The 23,983-nt window shown below is 40.8% G+C and overlaps 1 protein-coding gene across 5 annotated transcripts in view; it reads right to left on the reverse strand.

The window, feature by feature from the left end:
- Window positions 1-23,983, reverse strand: part of Adamtsl3 (ADAMTS like 3) — a 287,836-nt gene that overhangs the window by 163,007 nt on the left and 100,846 nt on the right. For all 5 annotated transcript variants that reach the window (XR_005870063.1, XM_040729194.1, XM_040729180.1 and 2 more), the window contains exons 5-6: window positions 13,064-13,109; window positions 6,285-6,521 (exon numbers count right to left, since the gene is read on the reverse strand). Coding sequence is in view for 4 of the 5 variants with exons in the window: in XM_040729194.1 (XP_040585128.1) it covers window positions 6,285-6,521; window positions 13,064-13,109 (283 nt within the window). In the remaining variant the exon portion in view is untranslated. The remainder of the gene's footprint in view (window positions 1-6,284; window positions 6,522-13,063; window positions 13,110-23,983) is intronic.

Below are 23,983 nucleotides of genomic sequence, written 5' to 3' on the forward strand. Positions count from 1 at the left end.
CAGCTCACGCAGATGGAGACACTCTGGGAAATTACCTCCCTCTGAATGCCCATTTTCCTTATAAATAAAGTGTATAGTCTCCATTTGGGTAGGACAGTTACTGTACCTGCTTCCACAGATGATGCTAAACTAATGAGTAAGGTGCTTATGTAATACCCAATCCCCAGAAGACACCCAGCATCACTCATTATTCTTATCATAAATTTTATTGTAAATTTTTATAACAAGTTTTTAAAAGATTATTTCATGTGGGTGTTTTGTTTGCATGTATGTCTGTGTACCACATGTGTACAGTGCCTGAGGATGTTAGAAGAGGGCATCAGGTCCCCTGGAACTGGAGTTACAGACAATTATGAACCACCATGTGGATGCTGGGACTCAAACCCAGATCCTCTGGAAGAGCAGCCAGAGCTTTTAACTGCTGAGTCATCTCTCCAGGCCCTCATAAATTATTTTAGCACAAATTCTAAGTGACTTCATCTAATTAGCTGCCAGGAAATTTGACAAACATAAATAAATAATCAAGCATGGTGCTAAAAAGGTGCCTCAGCAGTTAAGAACATGCATTGTTTTGGCAGAGAACCCAAATTTGGTAAACAGCACCCTTATCAGGTGGCCCAACCACCTGCAACACTAGTTCCAGGTTCACTGCCCTCTTCTGGCATATGAGGACACACACACACACACACACACACACACACACACACACAAGAAAGAGGAGGAGAAAAGGGAAGAAGAAGAGGAGGGGGAGAAAGAAGAGGAGGAGGAGGAAGAAGAAGAAGAAGAACAACAACAACAACAACAAGAAGAACAAGAAGAACAAGAAGAAGAAGAAGAAGAAGAAGAAGAAGAAGAAGAAGAAGAAGAAGAAGAAGAAGAAGAAGAAGAAGAAGAAGAAGAAGAAGAAGAAGAAATAATCAAACTTGATCCTCAGAGCTGGCCTGGCAAATAGCAGAAGCAGAAGCAAATTTCATTCAAGAGACCCATAGTGAGAGACCTGCAACTGTCTCAAGCTATCTGCTTTCTCAGGCTAATGGAAAGTTGTTCCCAGGAGCATTGGGACATGTCCCTTTACATGAGAAAATTGTAAACACACTTACAAAAATCATTACCTATGCCAAATACTCATCGGGGCTCTTTCCAGTGATCCTGAGGCCAGCAGAGTGAGTCACATAGTTCACTCTCTCTCCCTGACAACTGCTGATACCCACCACATTGTACAAAAAGGAGAGTGTTGCCCTGTAGAAGCAATGACACTGAATTCAACTGGGAAATGTCCACATCTTTTTACTCATATGCCCTGCACTCACCTTGAAAAGTAAAAACAGACATCACCCTCTATAACAGCAAAGAACTGGATTTGCTTGGATCCACAAAAGCACAGGGGAGGCATTCTTTTATAAAGTGCTAATTCAGAACTGCGACCGCCATTGTCCTGCAGACCTCTTCCCATGCTGGAGTTAAGTAATAAACGGGAAGCCTTTTGGACAGTAAAGACCAGAGGAGGCCAGGGAAAGTGAAGTTGGGTTGACTGACAGCTATCCTGCTGAGCATCTAGAAGTTTTTGGAATTGAAAGGGTTCTTTAAAGGGCCAACAAGAAAAGTGCATTTTTGTGCACTGAAAAGGTCAAATCCCAGTGACACTAAGGGAGAAGTTGCATGGTCGTCAGCCAGCTCAGTGCAGAAGACATCTTGCATCACAGGGAGTGACCTAAAAGTTTATGCAAATATTATTAAGAATCTTGGGATTAAATCATCGTGGGAATAATAGTAGGTGTCCTAATTTTGTTTTGTTTTTATTTTAAAGGGAGACTTACAGATAGATGGGAAGATAAGGTGAAGACAGTGGCCAAGGCTGCCTTGATGGATTCACAGGGAAGGAACATGGAGGATGACTATCAACCACAAGAAGTCAGAAGAAAGAGGCATGGGATGCATTTTCTCTCTAGAAGGAACAAGCCCTACTGAAGCTTTGGTTTGGGGCTTCTGGCTTCTAGGCTGTGAGAAAATACATTTCTATTGTTTTAAGCTATCAAGTCTGTGGCAGTTTGTTTTAGTACCCATGAGAAACTAATAAAGTCTGCTATCCACTAGTGCCTTTTCTAACCATGCCACAGGCTTAGCTCAAACCGACGCCACCAAGTAGCTGTCATCAATATGTCTCCTGATCCTCTTAAATCCACTGAAATAATTGGCACTGTGAACCTTCCTTGTGCAATATTCCCCCACCCTGTCTCCCTTGCTCACGGCCTTTACACAACATAGAAGTCTGTTTCACTCAGTCAGGGCACTTTTCCATGCTTTTCCCTTCAGTGACAAGGGCAGTACTCTGCTCTCCTTACTCAGTACCCAGGGACATTAGGTCACATGTCAGGATCTTAGAATCAACCCTTAAAGTCTAAAATTTGTGCTAACTTATGTATTCACAGGAGTACCAAGCCCATCTCATCTTTAACCTACACATCTCATTCTCTCCTGATGTTTTCTGTCTTCCTGAATACCTCACTAGTCTACGAGTGGCCGCTTTAACTCCCTGCATCCATTCAAACATTCAGTCCTAAGATCTGTTTGTTCATCTCTAAAGTTTCCTCCCCTTCTTCGTTCATTCTACCCACTGTTTGACTTTGCAGCCCTTATGAGTCCAAACTTGACCTTCCATTGTTTTCCCAATTCCTGCCCCCTCCAAATATTCTGGCACACTACTACTAAAGTGACCTTTCTACAGACAAGCCCATCTGAGTTATTTCTTGGAATATTCCTCAGTGGCTCTTCCCATAACTCTCAGGAAAAAGTTAACAACTGGTTTCTTTCCACTCACACTCTCAGCCCCTCTTCTAACACTACTGCACAAGCATAATTTATCTCAACTCTACAGAAAATTAGACAACCCTACACACAGGTGCTGCTGCTTCCTTGTTCTGTATGTCGTAAGCCCATTTCTTTTATTTGTCTAACTCGTTCTTAACTTTTCAAACCCTCAGTTTCTAATATCACTTCCTTAGAGTGAAGAAGCCCTGACTAATCCCTCCCTTCATTGCTGATGCTCAAACCCAGGGCCTTGTATATTAGGGAAGTGCTGTTCCACTGAGCCCTCTAAGTCACCTTTGATTATAACAAGTTCATTTTGAGTACAAAAGCAATGCATGATATGGGCAAAAAGTTGGAAGAAAACAAGTTGTACTAGAGGGAAATCATGGACAGGATATAACCAAAAAAATAGAACAGTAAGCCTTGACCACAACCAGATTTGTCAATAGAAATCACTAGATAGGATGGAACAGAGCAAGCAATGGACAAAGAGACATTGGAAGGTAGCTAGGGGAGGCTGGATACTGCAGTGCCAACTTCAAGAAGACTTTTCATTTTATGTTTGCATTTGTGATATATTTGATTTATGTTTTGTGAAGGATGTCAATCTCTGTTTAGAACTCTTATATGTAAATATCCAGTTCTTCTAGCACAATCTGTTGACTATCTTCTCTCCACTGCTCCCTTCTTAGAGATCACTTGACCTGCTATGGACGTATTCCCAGGCTTTCTACTATGTCCACTGGCCCATTTGTCTCTTCTTGTGCTGCTGTTTTACTGCTTTGAATGCTGTCACTTTATATTGAGACTTGAGGCTGTATAATGTTAGTCTCCCAACTTTTCTCAGCTCCTGCAATGTCATGGTATATATTTTTGGGGATGCTAATGTAAGTAGAATTGTATTTTCAATGTCAAAGTCTATTCTTTGGCTATATATCATTGAAGTCACTGACTTTTGTATAGAAAACCTGTTTATATATGCTGTAATACTTGTAAACAGTTATTAATTCCAGGAGGTTTTATTTTTTACTCAACATATACAATCAAATCATGTATAAACAAAGATAATTTTGGTTTTTCTCAAACAGCATACTTTTTATTGTCTTTTATTCCCAGTATGTTGAAAAGAAAAGTAGCGGCAGAGGTTGGGTGACATCTTTGCCTTTTTCCTGATCTTAGCAAGAAGCTCTCTAATTTCTTACTGTTAAGAATGACATTAAGCCAGTTGTGGTGGTACATACCTTTAATCCCAGAATCTAGGAGGCAGAAGCATGTGAATCTCTGTGAGTTCAAGGCCAGCCTGGTCTACATAGTGAATGCAGAATCAGTCAGGGCTACACAGTGAGACCCTGTCTTGAAAACATATACTGCACATACAAGCATGCTTGTGCGCACACACACACACACACACACACAACCCCCCCCCACAGTATACATTATCAAGTAGTGGAAATGCTCCTTGAAGTTTTCTGGAGGTTCTTTTTTAAACATTTTCTATCATAAATGAGTGTTGAACTTTGTTAAATTCTTTTTCTGCATCTATTCCTATAATTATGGATGGGTCTTCTTTAGCATGTGGATATGATAAATTATATTATTTGATTTTTTGAAAGTTGAATAATGTTTCAGAATAAATGTCACTTGGTTTTGTTTGTAAACACTGTTGAGTTTGATTTACTTATATTTGTTGAGATATTTGTATATGGGCTCATGGAAGAATGAGTTTAGAAGACCTCACTCTGTTCTCATTTTCTGAAAGAAATCATAAAGAATTGGTAAAACAGGATGTTTACTGTGAGATTGTGTCTCTTAGCAATATTAGAAACTATATAATGAAGTCTCGCCAGAATGACTGCCTAAACACGAGCTGAACAAGGAAATAACAATAGAGGTACTAGCATGGACAGGGGAAAGTCCATGAAGCCTCAACCATACACAAAGAACTACAGGCAACTAAGGAGTGCTAGCGCAGGAGAAATAGTCTTCCTCAGGGAAGAACACACCAACTAGTTATCCAGTACCAGACAGCCAGTCTTGAAAACATTCATATTAGTAACATTATACAGACCGAGTAGTTGTGTGTATGTATGTGTGTATATTTATGTGCATAAGAGAGGCAGAAAAAGAGGCCATAAATTTGAAAGAGAGTAAGGAGTGTTATGTAGGAAGGCTTAAAGAGAGGAAGAGGAAGGGGGAAATGGTGTAATCACATTATAATGTCAAAAATAAAAGTTATTAAAGACAAAACAAAGAAGAGGAAGAGGAAGGAGGAGGAGAAGAAGAAGGAAGAGGAGGAGGAGGAAGAGGAGGAGGAGGAGGAAAAGAAGACTAGAAGACTAGAAATTTGTGTTTTTATTAGCATTTATTAAATGTATAAATTAATGGATTTCATTATATTACACACACATTTTGGTCATCTTCAATCCCCTATTACCATATCCTTCCCCTTCCCACTGCTCCCTCTCCTCTACTTCCAAGCCTTCTTCATACTTTCGTGTATTAACACTATTATTTTCCTTTTTACAAAAAAAAAGCATTCTTCAGGGGTTGGGGAGACGACTCACTTGGTAAAGTGTTTACTGTATATACGTAAGTTGAGAACCCTAGGACTTTGTGGCACATACCAATTATACCAGACCTGGTGATGGTGGGGACAAGTGGAGATAGGCTGATCACTAGGGCTCTCTGTTCACTGAGACATTCCATCTCAAAAAATGTGAAGAAAAAAATGAGGAAGATGCCTAATATCAACCTCTAAGCCTCCACCAATTCTTACATGAACTAGTACATGTATACAAGCACATGTGCTCACACACACTCACAAACACACACACACAAAACATCCTTCACAGATCAAAGGAAGGGGAAGGAATTCTGTGATGTCCCTGTAGCCCTAATGCTGTCTCTGGAACCTGTCTAAATTCACACTCATTGAAATCCACTGGAGACTAGGCCTTAGTCACATCATTCTCAGCTCTCCAAAATCACCTGACTCACCTGCTGGGCTGACCTTGATCCCAAAGATCAGCTCTGCCCTCCCAAAGCAGTGTTCTCAAGAGTGTGGTCCTAGAGCCCGCAGCAAAGCTTCAGTGGCTCTGAGAACTCAGGGGAAATGCATGGGAGTGGGAGGGAGTATCCATTAAACCACCTCAAACCCTTCAGGGGGGTCTTTTGTATGTCCTAGTTGGAGATTTTCTGATCCCAGAGAATCATAAGGAGCCACATAGTTTACTTCTGCATAGGCAAAAGCCACACTACATTCAACAAGGCAAACATGACTAGAATGCCGGATATCCAGGGTTTTGAAAACCTTTCTCAGCAACCAGAAGAGAGGGAGAATTCTATCACTTCCCTAAAGCCTTCACATTCTCTACTGGGGAATACACTTTTTTGACACTCAAATGTCAAAACTTCATTTCTAAGAATGGACGTGGCACATCCCCAAACCAAGGACACGTGTGGCAGGTGTGGCTTACCTGGCAGATGCCACTTATGCACATATCCAGGGAGTCAGCATTGCAACGCGTTCCATCCAACACTTTCGGGGCCAGCTCCACTACCAAACTCTGTCCCCGAGCATGACACTTAAGTGCACAAGGGGCAGCAGGGTCATTGTATAGTGGAATCCATTCATAATAGTGGCCCTGGTATTGCACGTCATTGTAGGCAGAGCACTGCTGGGCTCTGAAGTCTTCCGAATCTGCTGGGCAGTCCTGCAGGTAAGCAGAAGGAACCATGGGAACATGCACTTTAACCAGACCCCACCTGCCTCCACTGAGACTCACCTTAGTTCCTTATCCCTGCCCCCACCACACCCTGAGAGTACAAACTGAAACTACACCTCTACATTGTGGAATTCCACAGGAGTCTCTGCAATGCTGACCTACTCAGGGGATCATTTTATTAATCCTATCACTCTCCCATCCTACTGTTTTTCCCAGCTAATTAAGGCATATGATGGGTAGGTGCTAATTTTACCCTGGTTTTGCCATTTTGTGTATAAGCTTCCAAATGAATTTCAGTCGCCTGTTTGGATTAAAGGGAACCAAAGTTCTTTATATTTCCAAGGTGATTCAAAGTCTTCATGGGAACAGTATTAGTCCTGCCCTTCTCAGTGGAACCATTTGCCCCCATTTTAGCCCCAAACTGCTGTTTGCTTTTTTATTAAAGTATTTTAATTATATGTAATAATGGGCCTTATTAAGACATTTTCATACATGTAAATGATATGTTTTGATTATATTTACCACCATGATCTTCCCTTGCTGCTCTCCTACTGACCACCTTCTCTTACCCAGTCAGCTGTCATTCTACTTTTATGTCTTATTTTGTGTTCCCCCAGACATCCCCACACCCACCCATAGCAACTGTTAACTGCCTATAAATCTGCAGGAAGGAGTGCGGTCTTGTCCAAACTTCTGTGTTTTGTGAGGCTTGCTGGCTGTATCTCCCTTGCCATTTAGTGCATCTGCTTTCTCTCTCATCTCCTCGCTGGTACCAAACATCTGTCTTCAACAAGCTAGTGCAAAACTCTGTCTGTGACAAAAACAAATAAAACCCAACACCCTAGGGCACCCTCATAATAACAGTGAAAAGTACACTTGTTGATGGCTTAGGGAAGACCCTTCTATTAAATTATGCATTCTTCCTTCTAGATAGTTCCAAGGAAAGATGCTGGATGAGACTAATGTGCACTCACAGAAAATCTATTTATTTTATACTCCCCTTGTTATGAAGATAGTTAATGTTCACTCTAAGAACTTTGGAAGAAAGTTTCTATTAAAATGAATAAGTTGCAAATATTCTTATACTTAAATATTTATACAAATCTTGATTCTTTCCTAAGGGTTTATTTCTGGAAATAAAATTTTCTGAGTCCAAGTGTACACATATTTTATGGATTACTCTAATGTCGTGAAATAATCTTCCAGAAAGGTATTACCATTGCCATGGCCTACCCAGGTTGCCTTTCTATATCTTTCTTCCCCATTTGGATATTATAATTTTCTAATCAGACATATATAATTTCCTTTGTATTATTTAGGCTTCATAGGTAGTTGTGTATGTTTGCTGTTTTATACCAAATATTTGAAAATTTCTTGTTTTATGTCCTCTGTTCTGCTTTTGTATTATTTTTAGCAGATAAAGCTACTACTTTTGTAGTGAAGGCATCAAATTTGGTCATTTGTGGAAACCTTTTCACTATTTAATTTTGCTCTGGGCGCCCTGTGAAGTTGAAAAGGCTTGAATGTTTATGCAGCCTGCTCTGCTAACATTTCTTCAAGATTTCTTCCTTTTTAATGGGCTACAAATTCTTTTCTTACCCTGCCCGGAGGACAAATAAATATTAAATGTATTTGTCTAGTTCCTTTATAGGTTGGCAATGGCATTTAACTCTTTTGAGTTTGGGTTTGGGGTTTTATGTGTCATTGTTGCTCTGGTTTTTTTCCATTTTAATTTTGAGGTAGGGTCTCTGTAGCCCAGACTGGCTACACTTACACTTTGAACTTGGAGTTGATCCTTCTTGCTCTGCCTCAGACATGTGCAACTGTAACAAGATTAACTCTTCGTTATAGCTAGAATTATTCAGATGAATACTGTGGGGTAAAAATCTTACCCTATTTTCCCAAAAAAAAACCCAACTATGATTCAACATGCTTCTGAAATACAGTTTATTTCATGTCTTACCTTTTCCCATATCAAACCTTGGTTTTACTGTTATAATGAGACCAGTCCTCCTAATCCTAAATAGAGTAATTCTATCTTTCAGTAATTCACCATTTATCTGTTCTGCATTCCAAACAGCAAAAAAATCAAGCCAGCCTTACTAGAGTTGGATTGTGTTTGCTTATACCATTGCAATCTTTGATAAGAGTACATATCAACATAAATTTCCTAGAGTCTAGTTTGGTCTGTGGATCTTCAGTCACATACCTGCCCCACTAGGGATCACTCTGAAGCTAGATCTGTATCATCAATTCCACTATAAACTTAGAGCCACATAAAATGAGGTGTACATAGAGACTTCTTGGAAAATGGAACTGCCCATAATCACCCATAAGTAACCTCCAGTAAACTCACTTAATTCATAAAGCTGAACTTGAATGAATTATTTTTTGAGTGTTGGTGCCATCCCAGTGTAGGGACAGTTGTTCACCTTGCAATTCCCCACAATATTTTTTGCAATAACTGTGTGTGTGTGCTTTTGCTCTTTGCAAATGTCCTCAAATCCTTTGGAAATAGATAGGGAATGAGTAGAGCATGCTTACCAAATTTCCCTAGAGGCTCACTTATACTATACTGGTGTAAAACTTTCCCAACTCCCACACTGTATTCATTTTTGTTGTTTTAGCTAGAAATCTTATCTCAGTTCATGACAAATGATGCAAATCAAACCAAAGTAGACGGAAGTCAATAACTTTTCTCTTACAGAAATGGGAACTCTGTCGTCCATGAGACCATAAGAAAGCCCAATGACAAAGTGACATCATCTTCTTTCCCACAAGCCATGGTCAATGTTTTCTTTCAAATTCTTTGAAACTAAAGGAAAGTGTGTGTGAAAGCTGGGAGCAGATGCCTCCCCTTGTATTGGGCCCGCGGGTGTGGCAAGCACTCTTTAGGGGCTGAAAGGTCAAGCTGGCTGACTGCTATCAGCCAACAAAGTTTCAAAAAAGTAGTAAATGCTAGTTAACATAAGTTTAGGATGTCTGCCTAAGCTTAGTCCTTGCCCAAAGGGTGGCCAAGTTTGTCATCCTTGACTATCCAGAGGCACATCTGGTCTACACCAGGTGAAAACTTTCCCAGGAATTTGAAATAACACAAAAAGGAGAAGCAGAGATGAGAAGTTACATGAATCTGGGGCTTGGCTGGCCCTTTCTTTTATGACATATGTGCCCAACAAATCCAGGCAGTTCCCCCTTACAAATGAGAAAGGATGAGCTATGGAGGGAGAAGGAAGTTTGGCAAGCTAGTAGAAGGAGAAAGTAGCCTGTGTTCCTCACTTTTGGGGTTCAGTTCTCAAGATCTGCTTCTGCTTAAATAACATTAAACATCACTTATTTCTACTGAGGCACTGCATCTCACTGTATTCCTTTGGGTTGCCTAAGCATATGACCCATGGCAGAATTCATAAAGTATGTTCAGTAGACACGTGTTGCGTTGACCATAACTGTCCAGAAGACATGCATCTCAGAGGAAGGAGCTTAGAAGCACTCTGGTCACTCAAGTTTTCTAATGGTGGCTGAACTATTTCATGGATACCACATTCTAAGAAATGGAGGGGACATAAGCAACTTAGTTAATTGCTTTCATTTACTTTACATTCATAAAGCATCAACACTAAGCCTGCCCAGCCTGGCTTAGCTAGGATCAGCTCAAGACATTGTAGGGATTTTTGTGTATTAAAATGGCCTAGTTTAGTCTTATAGTTGAAGACAGATATGAGCAGACACAGCTCCTACTTAAAAGATTAGTATTTATTTAGGGGTATGTGTATGTGTGTGTTTACAGAGGTCAGAGGGAGCTGTTGCAGCCCCTGGAGCTAAAGTTATAGAAAATTGTGAGCTTCACAATATATGTTCAGTCCTATGAAAGAGCAGCAAGTATTCTCAACCACTGGGCCATCCAGCCCCAGGACATGGCTCTAATACAGAGCAGAAGCAACAGCAATGGAAAGAAAAGAACACCTCCAAAAGAAACAGCTAATGAAATGCCGGTAGAAATTAGCCGCTCATGGGCTCTGTGGCATGAAAAAAGGATCCTGCAAAGGCCATGTCAAATGTCACCTTTTCTGGAAGCCATCAGAAAGCTCACTGTGCAGAACTAACTGCTCATTAAAAATTTGCCCATGTTGCAAAAATGTTCCTGCCAAGTTGTGATACCCTGCACATTCCCCTTTGCTTCTTCTAGCTGTGCCTTTAATCCCATAAACCCTGGATGAAGAAAGCACAGGCAGTCAACGAATTCAGGTATTAGGACTCCTGGCTGACCTACATGGCGTTTTCTGAAAACTCACGTTTGCTCTGATAGACTCCTGATAATTATCTCCCAAGGCCTGGTGACAAGGCTTGACTGTAAGGATCTATGCTAAACACCAGTCAAAGCTTGTGTCTAAAGACTGAAGTCACTTAGGAGTCACCAGGCCTGTTCTACTCCCTAATCTTTCAGCCCAAGGCCCCAATCTCTTTTGAGAGGGAACCCAGGAGCTCCTGAAACCACAGCCTCATTTCTTGGAGAGAACACTGTGAACTCATAGCCTGCTGGAATCTGATGTTTATACCATGAAGGTGTGTCTCCGCCAAGGTGACTTCTGATTGCTTTAATAAAGTGCTGAATGGCCAATAGCTAGGCAGGAAGGGGTTAGGCAGTACTTCTGAAGAGGATGAGAACTCTGGGAAGAAAAGAGGCAGAGACACTGAAGAAGTTGGACACGCGTACAAAGGAGAGGTAACTGAGTCACATGGCAGAACACAGATTAAAGAAGCAGGTTAATTTGAGTTATAAGAGCTAGTTAAGAAAAAACTTAAGCTAAGGCCAAGCTTTCAAAATTAATAATAAGTCTCCTTGTGATTATTTGTGAGCTAGTGACCAAAAGAAAGTCCTACTACTGGAGTCTTTCTCACCTGCCACCTGAAGCATGATTGGGCCCCTGCAGACGAGAGGAGGGAATTCTTCATCTGTGGGTTCTGAATGCCTTTCCTATTGCCCTGCACTTCTGAACAAAAGACCATCTGTGTTTCCAACCAGAGACGCTTGATAAGCTTTTCCAGGGTGGGCAGACTTACCAAGCAGAGCTGGGGCACAGCTGGGGGGATACCTTCCTCAAGCAGGGTCACCCTTCATACAGAGGATGACGGATGACCCACCTGAACAAGGAGCAGAACACAGATGGGCACAGGACTTCATGTCTCTGACTTGGCTTCAGTTGCTTCTCATCCATTTCCTTCCTTCCCTGCCTTTGCCTAACCTTGGTTCACCATTCAGGTCTGGGCTGCTCACCCAAGGCTTTTCCTATAGCAATGGGCTCATGGTATTGCAAGATACTCTGCTTTTGGTTCCGAGCTGTCTCAAGCATCACTTCATTTCCTAACAAAGCTGAAGACACTTCTAAACTTCTTTCCCCAAGAGCACCTCCATCTGTCTCAGAAGAGTTTTCCCCAGAGTCCCTACACTTCATCTCCAGCCCCGTTGTTTCAATTTGAGAGCATTGTGCTAAAGAGGGAAATATTTGGAATGAAAAGGAATGGCTGCTTTTGTGAATTTTCCATGCTTGATGTGTCCATCAAGCTCACATGCACACCAAAGAACACGTGCACACCACGCATGTGTAAGCATGTAGGAATGGAGGCCTGAGGACAACCTTGGCTGACATTCTCAATAATGCCACTAACCTCCTTTGAGACAGGGTCCCTCATTACCCCAGAGTTCACCAATTAGGCTGACATGGCTGGCCAGTGAGTCCCAGGCTCCTCCTCTCCCTGCCTCCCCAGTGCTGGGATTGCAAGCCCACCCCCAAGCCTGGAATTTTTACTTGGGTTCTGGGGCTCAAACACAGGTCCTCGTGCTTGCAAGGTAAACTCTAACAACTGAACTACCACCCCAGCTTCTAATTTTTCTTTTTATAATTGCAAAGCAAAATATTCTAATTCTTTTTGGTGTTGACTAGTGTAACAAACAGTAAGGCTTGTACAAATCTTTCTTTCTGTGTGACTTTCTGAGCCACCCAGCCCTGTAGCCGTGGGCACAATAGGCAGTCTGCAGTGTAGACACACCCCAGACCAGTTCCCATCTGGAATCTTCCTTTGAAGCTCTCAAAAATAAGTTTAATCCCTCAGCCTCAGTCCCTCTCCATGTGTCTGTGTGTCCATCCCTCAACCAGAGTCCCTCTCCATGTGTCTGTGTGTCCATCCCTCAGCCTCAGTCCCTCTCCATCTCTCTGTGTGTCTCCTGACATCCTGGAAGAGGTTGAGTGAGATACTGACACAAAAGCACTTGGAGCCTTGAAGGACCTTGAAGCTACTGTTAATATCACCTCTATAAATACAGTTACAATTGCATACTTACCAGCCTCCATAATAAATGTGAAATGGCTTAAAAAGAGCACTGTGAATGGAAGCTACTTATAGACAAAGCCGTCATCCACCAAACAGGTATTTAAAATTAACTGAAAGGCTCTCAAGACACTATCAGTCCCACAGTATATGTTAAATACTCTCTCTAAAACGGGTTTAATTGGATTACATATTCTTAGACTTACATGATTGCTGCATGTCTTGTATCTGATGTTCTGTCCTTCGCAGTTTCTAAAGGAAGAAGGAAACAATGGATTTTATAGAGGTGGCATGCATTAAAATGATGCAAAACAAGGTAACAGTTTCCTATAAAATTTTAGTAGTGTGTACTACTGCAAGGATTCTAAGTTTAAACTCTGAAGAAACAAACTTCCAAGATCAGGGAACCAAAAACATCAAAAACATCTCAAGGAGGTGTTCATAGAATAGAGGGTGAATTCTTTAGGGAATGACATAATGGTCAACTGGCTTTTTATCTTACCTTAGGGTCTACCTAATCTTGGAAATCATGGTGTGTGTGTGTGTGTGTGTGTGTGAGAGAGAGAGAGAGAGAGAGAGAGAGAGAGAGAGAGAGAGAGAGAGAGAGAGAGAGAGAGAGAATTGTGCTCTGATGATCTTCCTATCTCTGCCTCCAAAGTTCTGGGATTACAGTCATACCTCACCAAATCCAGCTAGCCTTAAACTTTCTTTTCCCTTATGGCATGTACCCATCTCTGGGAGGTACCATCCTTAGCTGTATTTAGAAGGCTTTGGGAAAACCACATTTTGGAGTAAAAGAACATGGTTATGGCTGCCTCCCAAAGCATAACCCCTAATGTTTCTAAATGCTTGACTCTGAAGACAGACTATGAACTCATTAGTTGCTCCTTCTGAACTTGTGGCTTAGAATGTTTTCCCACATTATGGTCATGGGTTGGCTAAATCTTCATATTCTATGACTCTTTTCACTTGTCATGAGTCTACTATTGAGGTTTGCTGCAGTCTTCATGAGAGGACACCACATTTTAAAGACTCAAGAAGCACCAAGCTGGGAGGCTGGCAGAAAAACCATGCTGGGCTGGAAGACTACATTCTTCTGGGGAACCACAGCTGCTTGGTGTAGATGGCCATTCATTTGCCAGACTTACATCACTTTCCTTTTCATGTGGATGACAGGAGAAAACAAACAACATAGTGGAATGGCAATTTCAGTTGCTCTGTTCATTTTAGGGAGGTGGCTGCTAGATCTGGGAAGTGACATCCAAATGCTTTCTGTGTCGTGTCAACTTTTAACCCTAAAATGCTTTAGTCCACATGAATGTATTCTTTACATGGACTGATAACCCCCGATGTTTTTCATTGGCTATTCATGTTCAAAACCATTTTTACCATAGTTTATTTTCATTTTACTCAATAATTTTTCTTAATTTCAATGAGAAAGACAAATTAAAGGGAAATAAACCAATAGAAAATCTGAACTAGTAGAAATACTGAGAAATAAAAACTCTTGGAGCACACAAGGAACAGAAATTTCTTTAAAGATGATTTAAAATTTCAGAAATATTTTTCACATGATTTTAATAATTATTTAATTTTACATATTTAAATAAAAAGTCTTGTTTCAAATAGAAATTTAAGTTAAAAGAGAAGAAAAGAGTCAAGTTGTCTCATGGCTGTGTCTCAAGTCATCTCCATAAGCTACATAGCCAAGGTCCACACCCAGGAGTCACTTGTGTGAACACTGAGCCCAAAACTGTAAACCTAAAAACCAAGTGCATCCCTCCCACAGACCCCACTTCAAATGCTTCAACATGACAACAGAAAACAGAAGTTTCATTCCAAGAATTCTCAAAACATAAATCACTCTGTTGGACTTCCTCCTTCGTCCACAAATTCTGTGGTGAACTTACTGTGGACCAGGATGTTGATATAATGATACCAGGGCATTAGTGCTCAGTTTGCTTTATAAATCAGCATCCGGCCACCATTTTTAGCATTCTCCTTCACATCCTCCAGCCTAACACACACTCAGCCCACAGACTGGTCTCTATTGATGTGGTCTGCTCTTGGTTGCAATTTAGTCAGAAAATGAATGACTACTTTATGAAGCAAGCATAAAATGAAATGCAAGTTATTTTAAAGTTAAGGACATGAGAGTCCTAATTCCCCAAGCAGGAACCCGCCAGCTTATTCTGGAAATAATTCCTTTGGCCCAAAGCAATCAAGCTGCAAAAAATATTACTTGTGTGTTTTTAATACTACTATAATTAGCATATGAAAGAGCTGATGGTTATCAGGAGTATATGAAAATTCAAGAGCACTGTTCCACAATTATGGATTCTCTGCCCATTACAACATTCATAGCACCCTAGAACTGAATATTTTTAAAGTCTAAATTTATGAATATCTAAAAAACATGTTGGTGTCACATGAGAATACATTGCAAACATTAATAAAATTTCCCCAGGGCTTATAGTACTATAATTTAATATTCACTTGGTGATATATTGACTCAAACACTAGTGTCATAAAGGCTCAGAAGCATATGTTTTGAAGAATAAAATACATTAATTTTAAAATAGTAGTGAAGCTGGACCTGTGGTTCCTGTGGCTGGCACTTGGCCAGAGGATCAAGTCACAGGTTTATTCAGGGAAAAAAGATGGTTCTGATTGGTGCATAGTTTGTAGTGCAAAAGAACTGACTGGGATATCTCTTTCCTGTGTTCCTCTCTTTCCCTGAAGCCTTCATTTGAAGGAACACACTGATAAGAGAAACCACTGGGATGGGCTCTAAAGGCCCGGGGGTAGCTGTCTGTTTGACTTGGTATAGAATCACCTCCATCCTCCTCTTCCAAGAAAAGCTGACCACAAGTGCTCAAGATTTATAAGGTTTTCATCGGTCTCTGTGACTCTTCAAAGAGAATTGATAAGCCTTCCAAGGGAAGTGGGTTTCCTTCTTAAGGTCTCAGAGAACTCCAGAGATGCAGTGGGAGAACTTAATATGGGGCTGAGTCAAGAATGAAGAAGGCCTAGGAGGGACCAAATGATGGGCAGCAAGATTGCTTGGATTCTTTAAAAATTCCCTACCCTTCTCTCATATGAATCCCATCCAGTTTGTGTACAAGAAGATGACATTACTGTCCCTTTTGGGGGCATGGAGCAGGCAGATGTGTCTCAGGTTTGGCCTCATCCTAGAACCAAGTTGGAGTGAGGAAATACACTGCCATCCATTTACCTACTGGAGACAGCAAAGAGCAAGCTGGTATCTCAGATGACCTTCTATACACTGCATATGTGGAATACATCACTCTGTACATACATGCACATATTTTATACGCAGTTTTAGGTATCTTGTAGGCCCACATCCTTGTTTAAATGGGATAGATTTGGGGAGACAACAAATTTGGAGGTTCACAGCACATCTCAGAAATGGGAGGAAATCAATGTATAAATAGACACAGGTACACTAAATGGTTTTTAAAAGGTTTGAATGTTGGTGTGTGTGCACCTATATGTGCACGCATGTATATGTGTGTATGTAACACACGTGTGCCTCTGTGTATAAGCATGGGTGCACCAAAAACAAATAGGTAGACCAATGGAATTGAATCGAAGAACCTGATACCAATTCACACACTTACGAACACCTGATTTTTTTTACAAAGAAGCTAAAATTATACAATGGAAAAAATAAAGCATCTTCAACAAATGGTGCTGGCAAAACTGGATGCTGATATGTAGAAGACTGAAGATAGATCCATGTCTATAGCCATGCAGAAAACTTAAGTACAAATGGATCAAAGACCTCAACATAAATCCAGCTACACTGAACCTCTTAGAAGAGAAAGTGGGAAGTACCCTTAATTGCATTGGCACAGGAGACCACTTCCTAAATATAACACTAGTAGCACAGACACTAAGTGCAACAATTAATAAATGAGACCTCCTGAAACTGAGAAGCTTCTATAAGGCAAAGGACACAATCAACAAGACAAAACAGCAGACTACAGAATGGAAAAAGATCAACCCCACATCTGACAGAGTTCTGATCTCCAAAATATACAAAGAACTCAAGAAAACAGTCACAAAAACAACAAATAATCCAATTAAAAATGGGGTACAGACCTAAATAGAGAATTCTCAAAGGAGGAATCTCAAATGGCAGAAAGAAAGGCACTTAAGGAATTTCTCAGCACCCTTAGCCATTAGGGAAATGCAAATCAAAACAACTCTGAGATACCATCTTACACCTGTCAGAATGGCTAAAATAAAAAACACCAATGACAGCTTATGTTGGAGAGGATATGGAGAAAGGGGAACACTCCTCCACTGTTGGTGGGACTGCAAACTTGTATAGCCACTTTAGTTATCAGTGTGGTGGTTTCTCAGGAAAATGGGAATCCATCTACCTCAAAACCCATCAATTTAACTCTTAGGCTTATACCCAAAGGATGCACACTCATACCATAAGGACATCTGTTCAACTATGTTTATAGCAGCATTATTTGTAATAGCCTGAAAACAACCAAAATGCCCCTCAACCGAAAAATGGATAAAGAAAATATGGTACATTTACACAATGGATTACTACTCTGTGGTAAAAAAAAAAAGCAATGACATCTTGAAATTTGCAGGCAAATGGCTGGAACTAGAAAAAACCATCCTGAGTGAGGTAACTTAACACAGAAAGACAAACATAGTATATAGTCTCTCATAAGTGGATATTAGACATTGAGCAAAGGATTACCAGCCTACAATCCACATCCCCAGATAAGCTAGAAAACATGAAGGACCTTAAGAGAGACATACATGCACCCCCAAGAAGGGAAAGGGGACAAGACCTCCTGAGTAAATTGGGAGCATGGGGAGAAGGGGAGGTAGGAGAAAGAGGAGGAGAGAAGGGGAGTGGCGAGGAGAGCATGAGGGATCAGGAAGATTGAGTTAGGGGAAGGACAGAGAAGGAGAGCAAGAAAAGAGATACTTTGATAGAGGGAGCCATTATGGGCTTAACAAGAAACCTAGCACTAGGTAAATTCCCCAGAATGATCCCAACTAAGAATTTAAACAATAGTGGAGAGAGGACCTTAAATGCCCTTCCCCTATAATGAGATTGATGACTACCTAAAATGCCATCATAGAGCCTTCACCCAATAGCTGATGGAAGCAGAAGCAGAGATTTACAGCTAAGCACTGAGCTGAACTCCTTGAGTCCAGTTTCAGAGAGGGAAGAGTGATGAGCAAAGGGGTCAAGATCATGCTGGGGAAACCCACAGAAACAGCTTATCTGAACAAGTGGGAGCTCATGGACTCCAGACTGACAGCTGGGGAACCTGTATATGACTGATCTAGGCCCCCTGAATGTGGGTGTCAGTTGCAGGGCTTTGGCAGTCAATGCATGAACTGGCTTTTTGGAGCCCATTCCCTGTGGTTGGATACTCTTTCAGCCTAGAAGCAGGGGGGAGAGCCTTGGTCCTGCCCCAAATGATGTGACGGACTTAGATGATTTCCCCCATGGGAGGCCTCACTCTCTCTGAGGAGTGGATGGGGAGATGGTGGGGGAATGGGAGGATGGGAGGGAGAGGCAACTGGGATTGGTATGTAAAATAATAGTGTTTTGAATTTAAATAAAAATTAATAAAAAGTAAGCATGGATGCACATGTATGGAAACGCCTTATTCACTGAGGCAGGGTCTCTCAGCCCAGAGCTCACTGATCTGGCCAGTATCACTAGCCAACTTTCTCTGGGGATCCTCTGCCTCTGCCCTAAGAAACTATAATTATATAATTACAGGTGGGCTGCCATGTCACCCACCCCCAGTATCTGCAGGCATTATGGGGATCTGAACTGCAGTCCTCAAATTTGCTTGGCAAGCAAGTTAACCACTAAGCCATTTCAGAACCCCTGGGCATTATTAGAGAGTCTTCACATTCACAAATGTAATTTAACTCATGTCATGACACTATAGTAATCTAACTTGTAACTGTTAATAAATGCCAATGTTATCCTTATAACTTGGTGTTTTATAACTTTGCTAAAGAATTTTTCACTACCCAGAAAACATGTTATCTATCTACATTATTTCAAACTTTACATTCATACATGAACTTTAAACCACCTGAAATTTATTCTTTATATGGATTAATATACTCTAATACTTTTCCATTGAATATTGTCCTTTCAATTTTAAAATGTTTACTATAACTTATCTATGGATTATTTTGATATGAATCAATTTTCCTTAACATTGATGATCTCAGATGATTCCAGTTTTAAAGGGCATCTAGAGTGCTTCAGTGAAAAATGTCCTGTCACCACAGGGCAACTTGCAGTGTTTGTGGGAGGTACATCATCATGAATTATGGAACACATCAGTACAGAATGTGGGACTCACAACAGCATGTCCTGTGGGACACACATCACATCAGCATGGACTTTGGGACACACATCACATCAGCATGTCCTGTGGGACACACATCACATCAGCATGTCCTGTGGGACACACATCACATCAGCATGGACTGTGGGACACACATCACATCAGCATGGACTGTGGGACACACATCACATTTGCATGGACTGTGGGACACACATCACATCAGCATGTCTGTGGGACACATATCAGTAAGGACTATGGGACATATATCACATCAGCATGGACTGTGGGACACACATCACATCAGCATGTCCTGTGGGAAACACATATCACATCAGCCTGGACTGTGGGACACACATCACATCAGCATGTCCTGTGGGACACACATCACATCAGCATGGACTGTGGGACACACATCACATCTGCATGGACTGTGGGACACACATCACATCAGCATGTCTGTGGGACACATATCAGTAAGGACTATGGGACATATATCACATCAGCATGGACTATGGGACACATATCACATCACATCTGTTTGTTCTCATTCCACTCCTACTAAAAAGTAAAGTTCCGAATCTGGGAGCTGGAGGCTGAGGTTAAGAGTGCTTGCTGGTTTTGCTGGTGTGTTTTTGTCACCTTGACACACAAAAAAAGGCACCTCGGAGAAAATAATCTCAAATGAAGAACTGATTCCATCAGTTGAACTTGTGTGGCATTTTCTTAATTGGTGACTGATGTGGGAGTGCCCAGCCTACTGTGGGCGGGGCCACCCATGGGCAGGCGGTTCTGGGAAGTATATGAAGGGAAGCTGAATATGATCCTGGAAACAAAACAGTGAACAGTGGTCCTACAGGCTTTCTGCCTCTACCCAGCCCTGATTTTCCTCAGTGGTGTACCATGACCCTAGGGTTTTACCACATCAACAGACAAATGAACTACTATACTGTTTGTTCAAGAGGACCTGAGTTTCATTCACAGCCTCCACATCAGGTAGCACACAACTGTAACTCCAGCTCCAGGGCATCTTATGTCATCTTCTGGCCTTCACGGGCACCACGCCCATATAGCATACAGTTACATGACTCATACACACACACTTTAAAATTAAGTGTAGTGCCTGTTCATTTTTGCAAGGGTACACTGACACTTTTATGATGCTGAGACTTCCTAATTTATGATCATCCTTCATAAAGGTCTTACACATCCTTCATAGAAGTCATTGTAAAATGTTTTGTAATTTCCTAATAGTTCAACTGCTGCCTTTTGGAATGTTGATTCCTAACTCAAAGTCTGAGTCCCATTATTTATGTGTTAGTCTTGTCTAGAATCCTCCAGTGAATTCTGCAATGATTTGCTATCTATTTGAGCTGTGAGTCATGAGAGTTACTTCTTCATTCTAGTTCTTAAAAGGTGTATTTGCTTGTCTCCCTACTTTAGCTACACTAAGACCACAAGCACAACATTGAATATAAACAGTGACATCAAGAAGTCTTCATACCTGTTGCTAAAGACTATGTCTAGGTACATTCGGTGTGAATTTCTATTTCCGAGTTGCTAGAATTTGTTTGGTGGGATTCAGTCTTTCATCAAACAAATCACTGCATGACTTTCCTCCTTTACATCTTGGAATTGCTCTTAACACCTTGCTGTTCCTAAATGTTTCCTCCTGGGCTCTGCGCTTTAAGACTGCAAGCTTGAGCTACAAGTGCTCTATTGGTAGGAAGCCTCTTCAGATCCCTCACCACTGCCAGGCCCACCAGGGTCACGTTTTACATCTGGCATGTACTCATTATACAGGGTTCCAAAAGGACATTTTTATACAACTACATAATGTACTTTGAACATGTCCACCCCCTGTATTTCATACTCTCCCTTTCTCACCCATCACCCTCCTGCTTGTCTCCTTCATTTTCCTGGACAGATTTTTTTCATGACATGTATGCATACATGATTGTGCATCAGTGTAAAATCTAGAATACACACTTGAGAGAAAACACATGATATTTGTCTTTCAAGTCTGACTTAATGCGATTAATAAGATAAACTCCAGTTGCATTCACATTCCTGAAAAATGACATAATTTTGTTCGTTATGCATGAATAAAATTCCATCATTCATATATATTGATTCATATATATATATATACATATATATGTATATATATATATATATATTCTCACATTCCCCACTCCTCGGTTAACAAGTGGGTTCTATAGCTTAACCCTGGAGAATAACAAGGCCATCTTTATGCTAACTTTCCACTGCAAGCCTCCATAGTCTGTGGGCTGTGTGCATTCAGCCTACATACTCTACACAATATATGTGCTCCTGAAACTCTTGGGAGGACAACAGTACCCGTGTTCTACAGTGAAAATTTTTTATGTTTATAATTAAGATCAACATATTTAAGTTCCTTAGGCTGGTATACAAAACTTGTCGGGGAAATGTATGAACCACAAAGGTCCTTCCTTTAAGCTAGGGTTACAGTTCCTAAGTTGTGCCTCACATACTCTCAAGACATGGGCTCCTATATTTATGGTGGAATTAACTCTCTGCAAGCTGAGTTCCCACCTCCATCACCAGGGCAGGCAGAGAACCAGCCATACACTCACTGTTGTGGCCTTCAGTTTTCCCTGTGGACCCCCCTAAATCTCCTACAGTTTTAATTTGAAAAACATACCAGTCTAATTTGCCTGGAGTTTCTGGGGAGGGGTGGTCAAATGAAACTTAGAGTGAAATTATCTGCTGTTCACTCAGTCTCTCTTAAGGGTGGCATCTTAAAGTCTAGCTCAGAGACACCCAGGGTGTTGCCATTCAGACAGCTAATGCATAGGACACTTCTGTCATCACAGGGATCCTGCAAGCTTTCTTTGGTAGCTGTGTCCTCTCTCTCCCTCTCTTATTCTACCACGTGACAAGTGCTAATCTGTTCTCCATTTATAAAAGTTCAATCATTTCAAGACTATCTCATGAGAAGGATGAAGCAGTACCTTGAATGTATTTTAAAAGGTAATCTGAATATCTAGAGATTTGTCCAGGTTGTCTAGTGACTCATTTCCTTCAATCCTTCATTTGCCTTTAATCCCAGTACCCAGGAAGCAGAGGCAGGGGAATCTCTGTGAGTTCAAGGTTAGTGTGGTCTACAGAGTGAGTCCTAGGATAGTCCGAACTATGCAGAGAAATCCTGTCTTGAAAACGAAAAAGAAAAAAAGAAACTATTCCTTTTCAGGGTGGCTAGACCAATTTACACCCCCACACACACACCAGTTTACGAGGAGCAACCTAGTACCCCTGCATCCTTGGCAGATTTACATATGTCAACATTTTCCTTCTATGGACATTCTAATGGGTATGTGATGGTGTCTCATTTTAGTTTAGTTTACAATGGTCAGCCATTCTGGGCATCTCTTCACCATTTCTGTATCCACTTGCTCATCCTTCACTCATTTTCTGATTATATTTTCTGTCCTAATGGTCAATTTTTAAAGCTCACAGCCTGCTGTCAGGTGGCTGGCAAATCACCCCTGTCAATCACTTCACTTGTCCCTCTGCCAAAGCCACTCAATTGATTATGCAGCTGTATGTCTTGAGATGATGTAAGCTGATTGACCTTATTCTGTTCTTTTTACTCCCCACTTATTTCACCTACTCCGGGTCCTGTGTTTTTCCATCTAGATTTTAGAATAATCTCATCTCCATCTACAAAAAAATATTGTTTGCCTTTTAAGAGAAACACAGTTAAACCTGTACATCAACTTAGGAAAACCTGATATATTTACCATGGTGAGTCTGGCAACTAACTTGATGACTACTAATTAACAGTGGCTATTAATATTGAATTACATTGACTATTAAAATTACATTGACTCAATGTTTAATATTGAGTCATCCTTACAACCCTGCACTAAACCCATCTTGATTCCTAATTCTTTTATAGATTTTTGAACAGTAATTGATCAGACTTAATTTTTAAGTTTTACATTCATATTTATGGCCTATATTTGTCTATAGTTTTCTTTTTGTATAGTCTTTCTCTGGTTTTGGTATTAGTGTTACATTTTGATTGACAAAATTATTTTAATATACTCTATTTCTTAGAAAACTTTCTACAAAAATGTTGTAAATTCTTCTATCAATGTCCTGTAGACTTTGCCTGGATGGGGGGGAGAGAGAGAGAGAGAGAGAGAGAGAGAGAGAGAGAGAGAGAGAGAGAGAGAGAGAGAGAGAGAGAGAGAATTTTCCGAGAAGCAAAGAATCAGAGAAAATGAACAAAAGATAAGCATCTATAGACATCTATAGGACTTTTGGCCACCACAAGCCAATAAATAAATAAAATAAAGGATTAGTCATGAAAGAAGGGGCTTGTTGGAATGTGTTTTCTAGTGAAAGTCTCACACCAAAACACAGTGACATTTCAGTGTTTACAGAGGAAGGAAGACTGGAATTCAGTCTTTAGATTTCTCAATCTGCCATTTGACATCATGAATTGGTGTGGTAATACCTTCTAAATTCTCAAGGGAAATTATATCTATGCCATCATGCACCTGGAGAAAATTTACCATTCCAGTTAAAAAACAAAATAAAGACCATTTTAGATGCCCAGGAATCTCTTGAAGGAGGAAGTACTCCATAAAAATGTGAGGGATGGATGCTGGCACTGTGCCAGCACAGAAGTGGGCCCAGAGTGACTCTAAGCAGCCCTACCCCAATGGCTGAAGTATTTGTACTGAGACATTCAGGTGTGAG

The sequence above is a fragment of the Mesocricetus auratus genome, unplaced genomic scaffold, assembly GCF_017639785.1.
Source record: "Mesocricetus auratus isolate SY011 unplaced genomic scaffold, BCM_Maur_2.0 Super-Scaffold_4256, whole genome shotgun sequence".
NCBI lineage: Eukaryota > Metazoa > Chordata > Mammalia > Rodentia > Cricetidae > Mesocricetus > Mesocricetus auratus.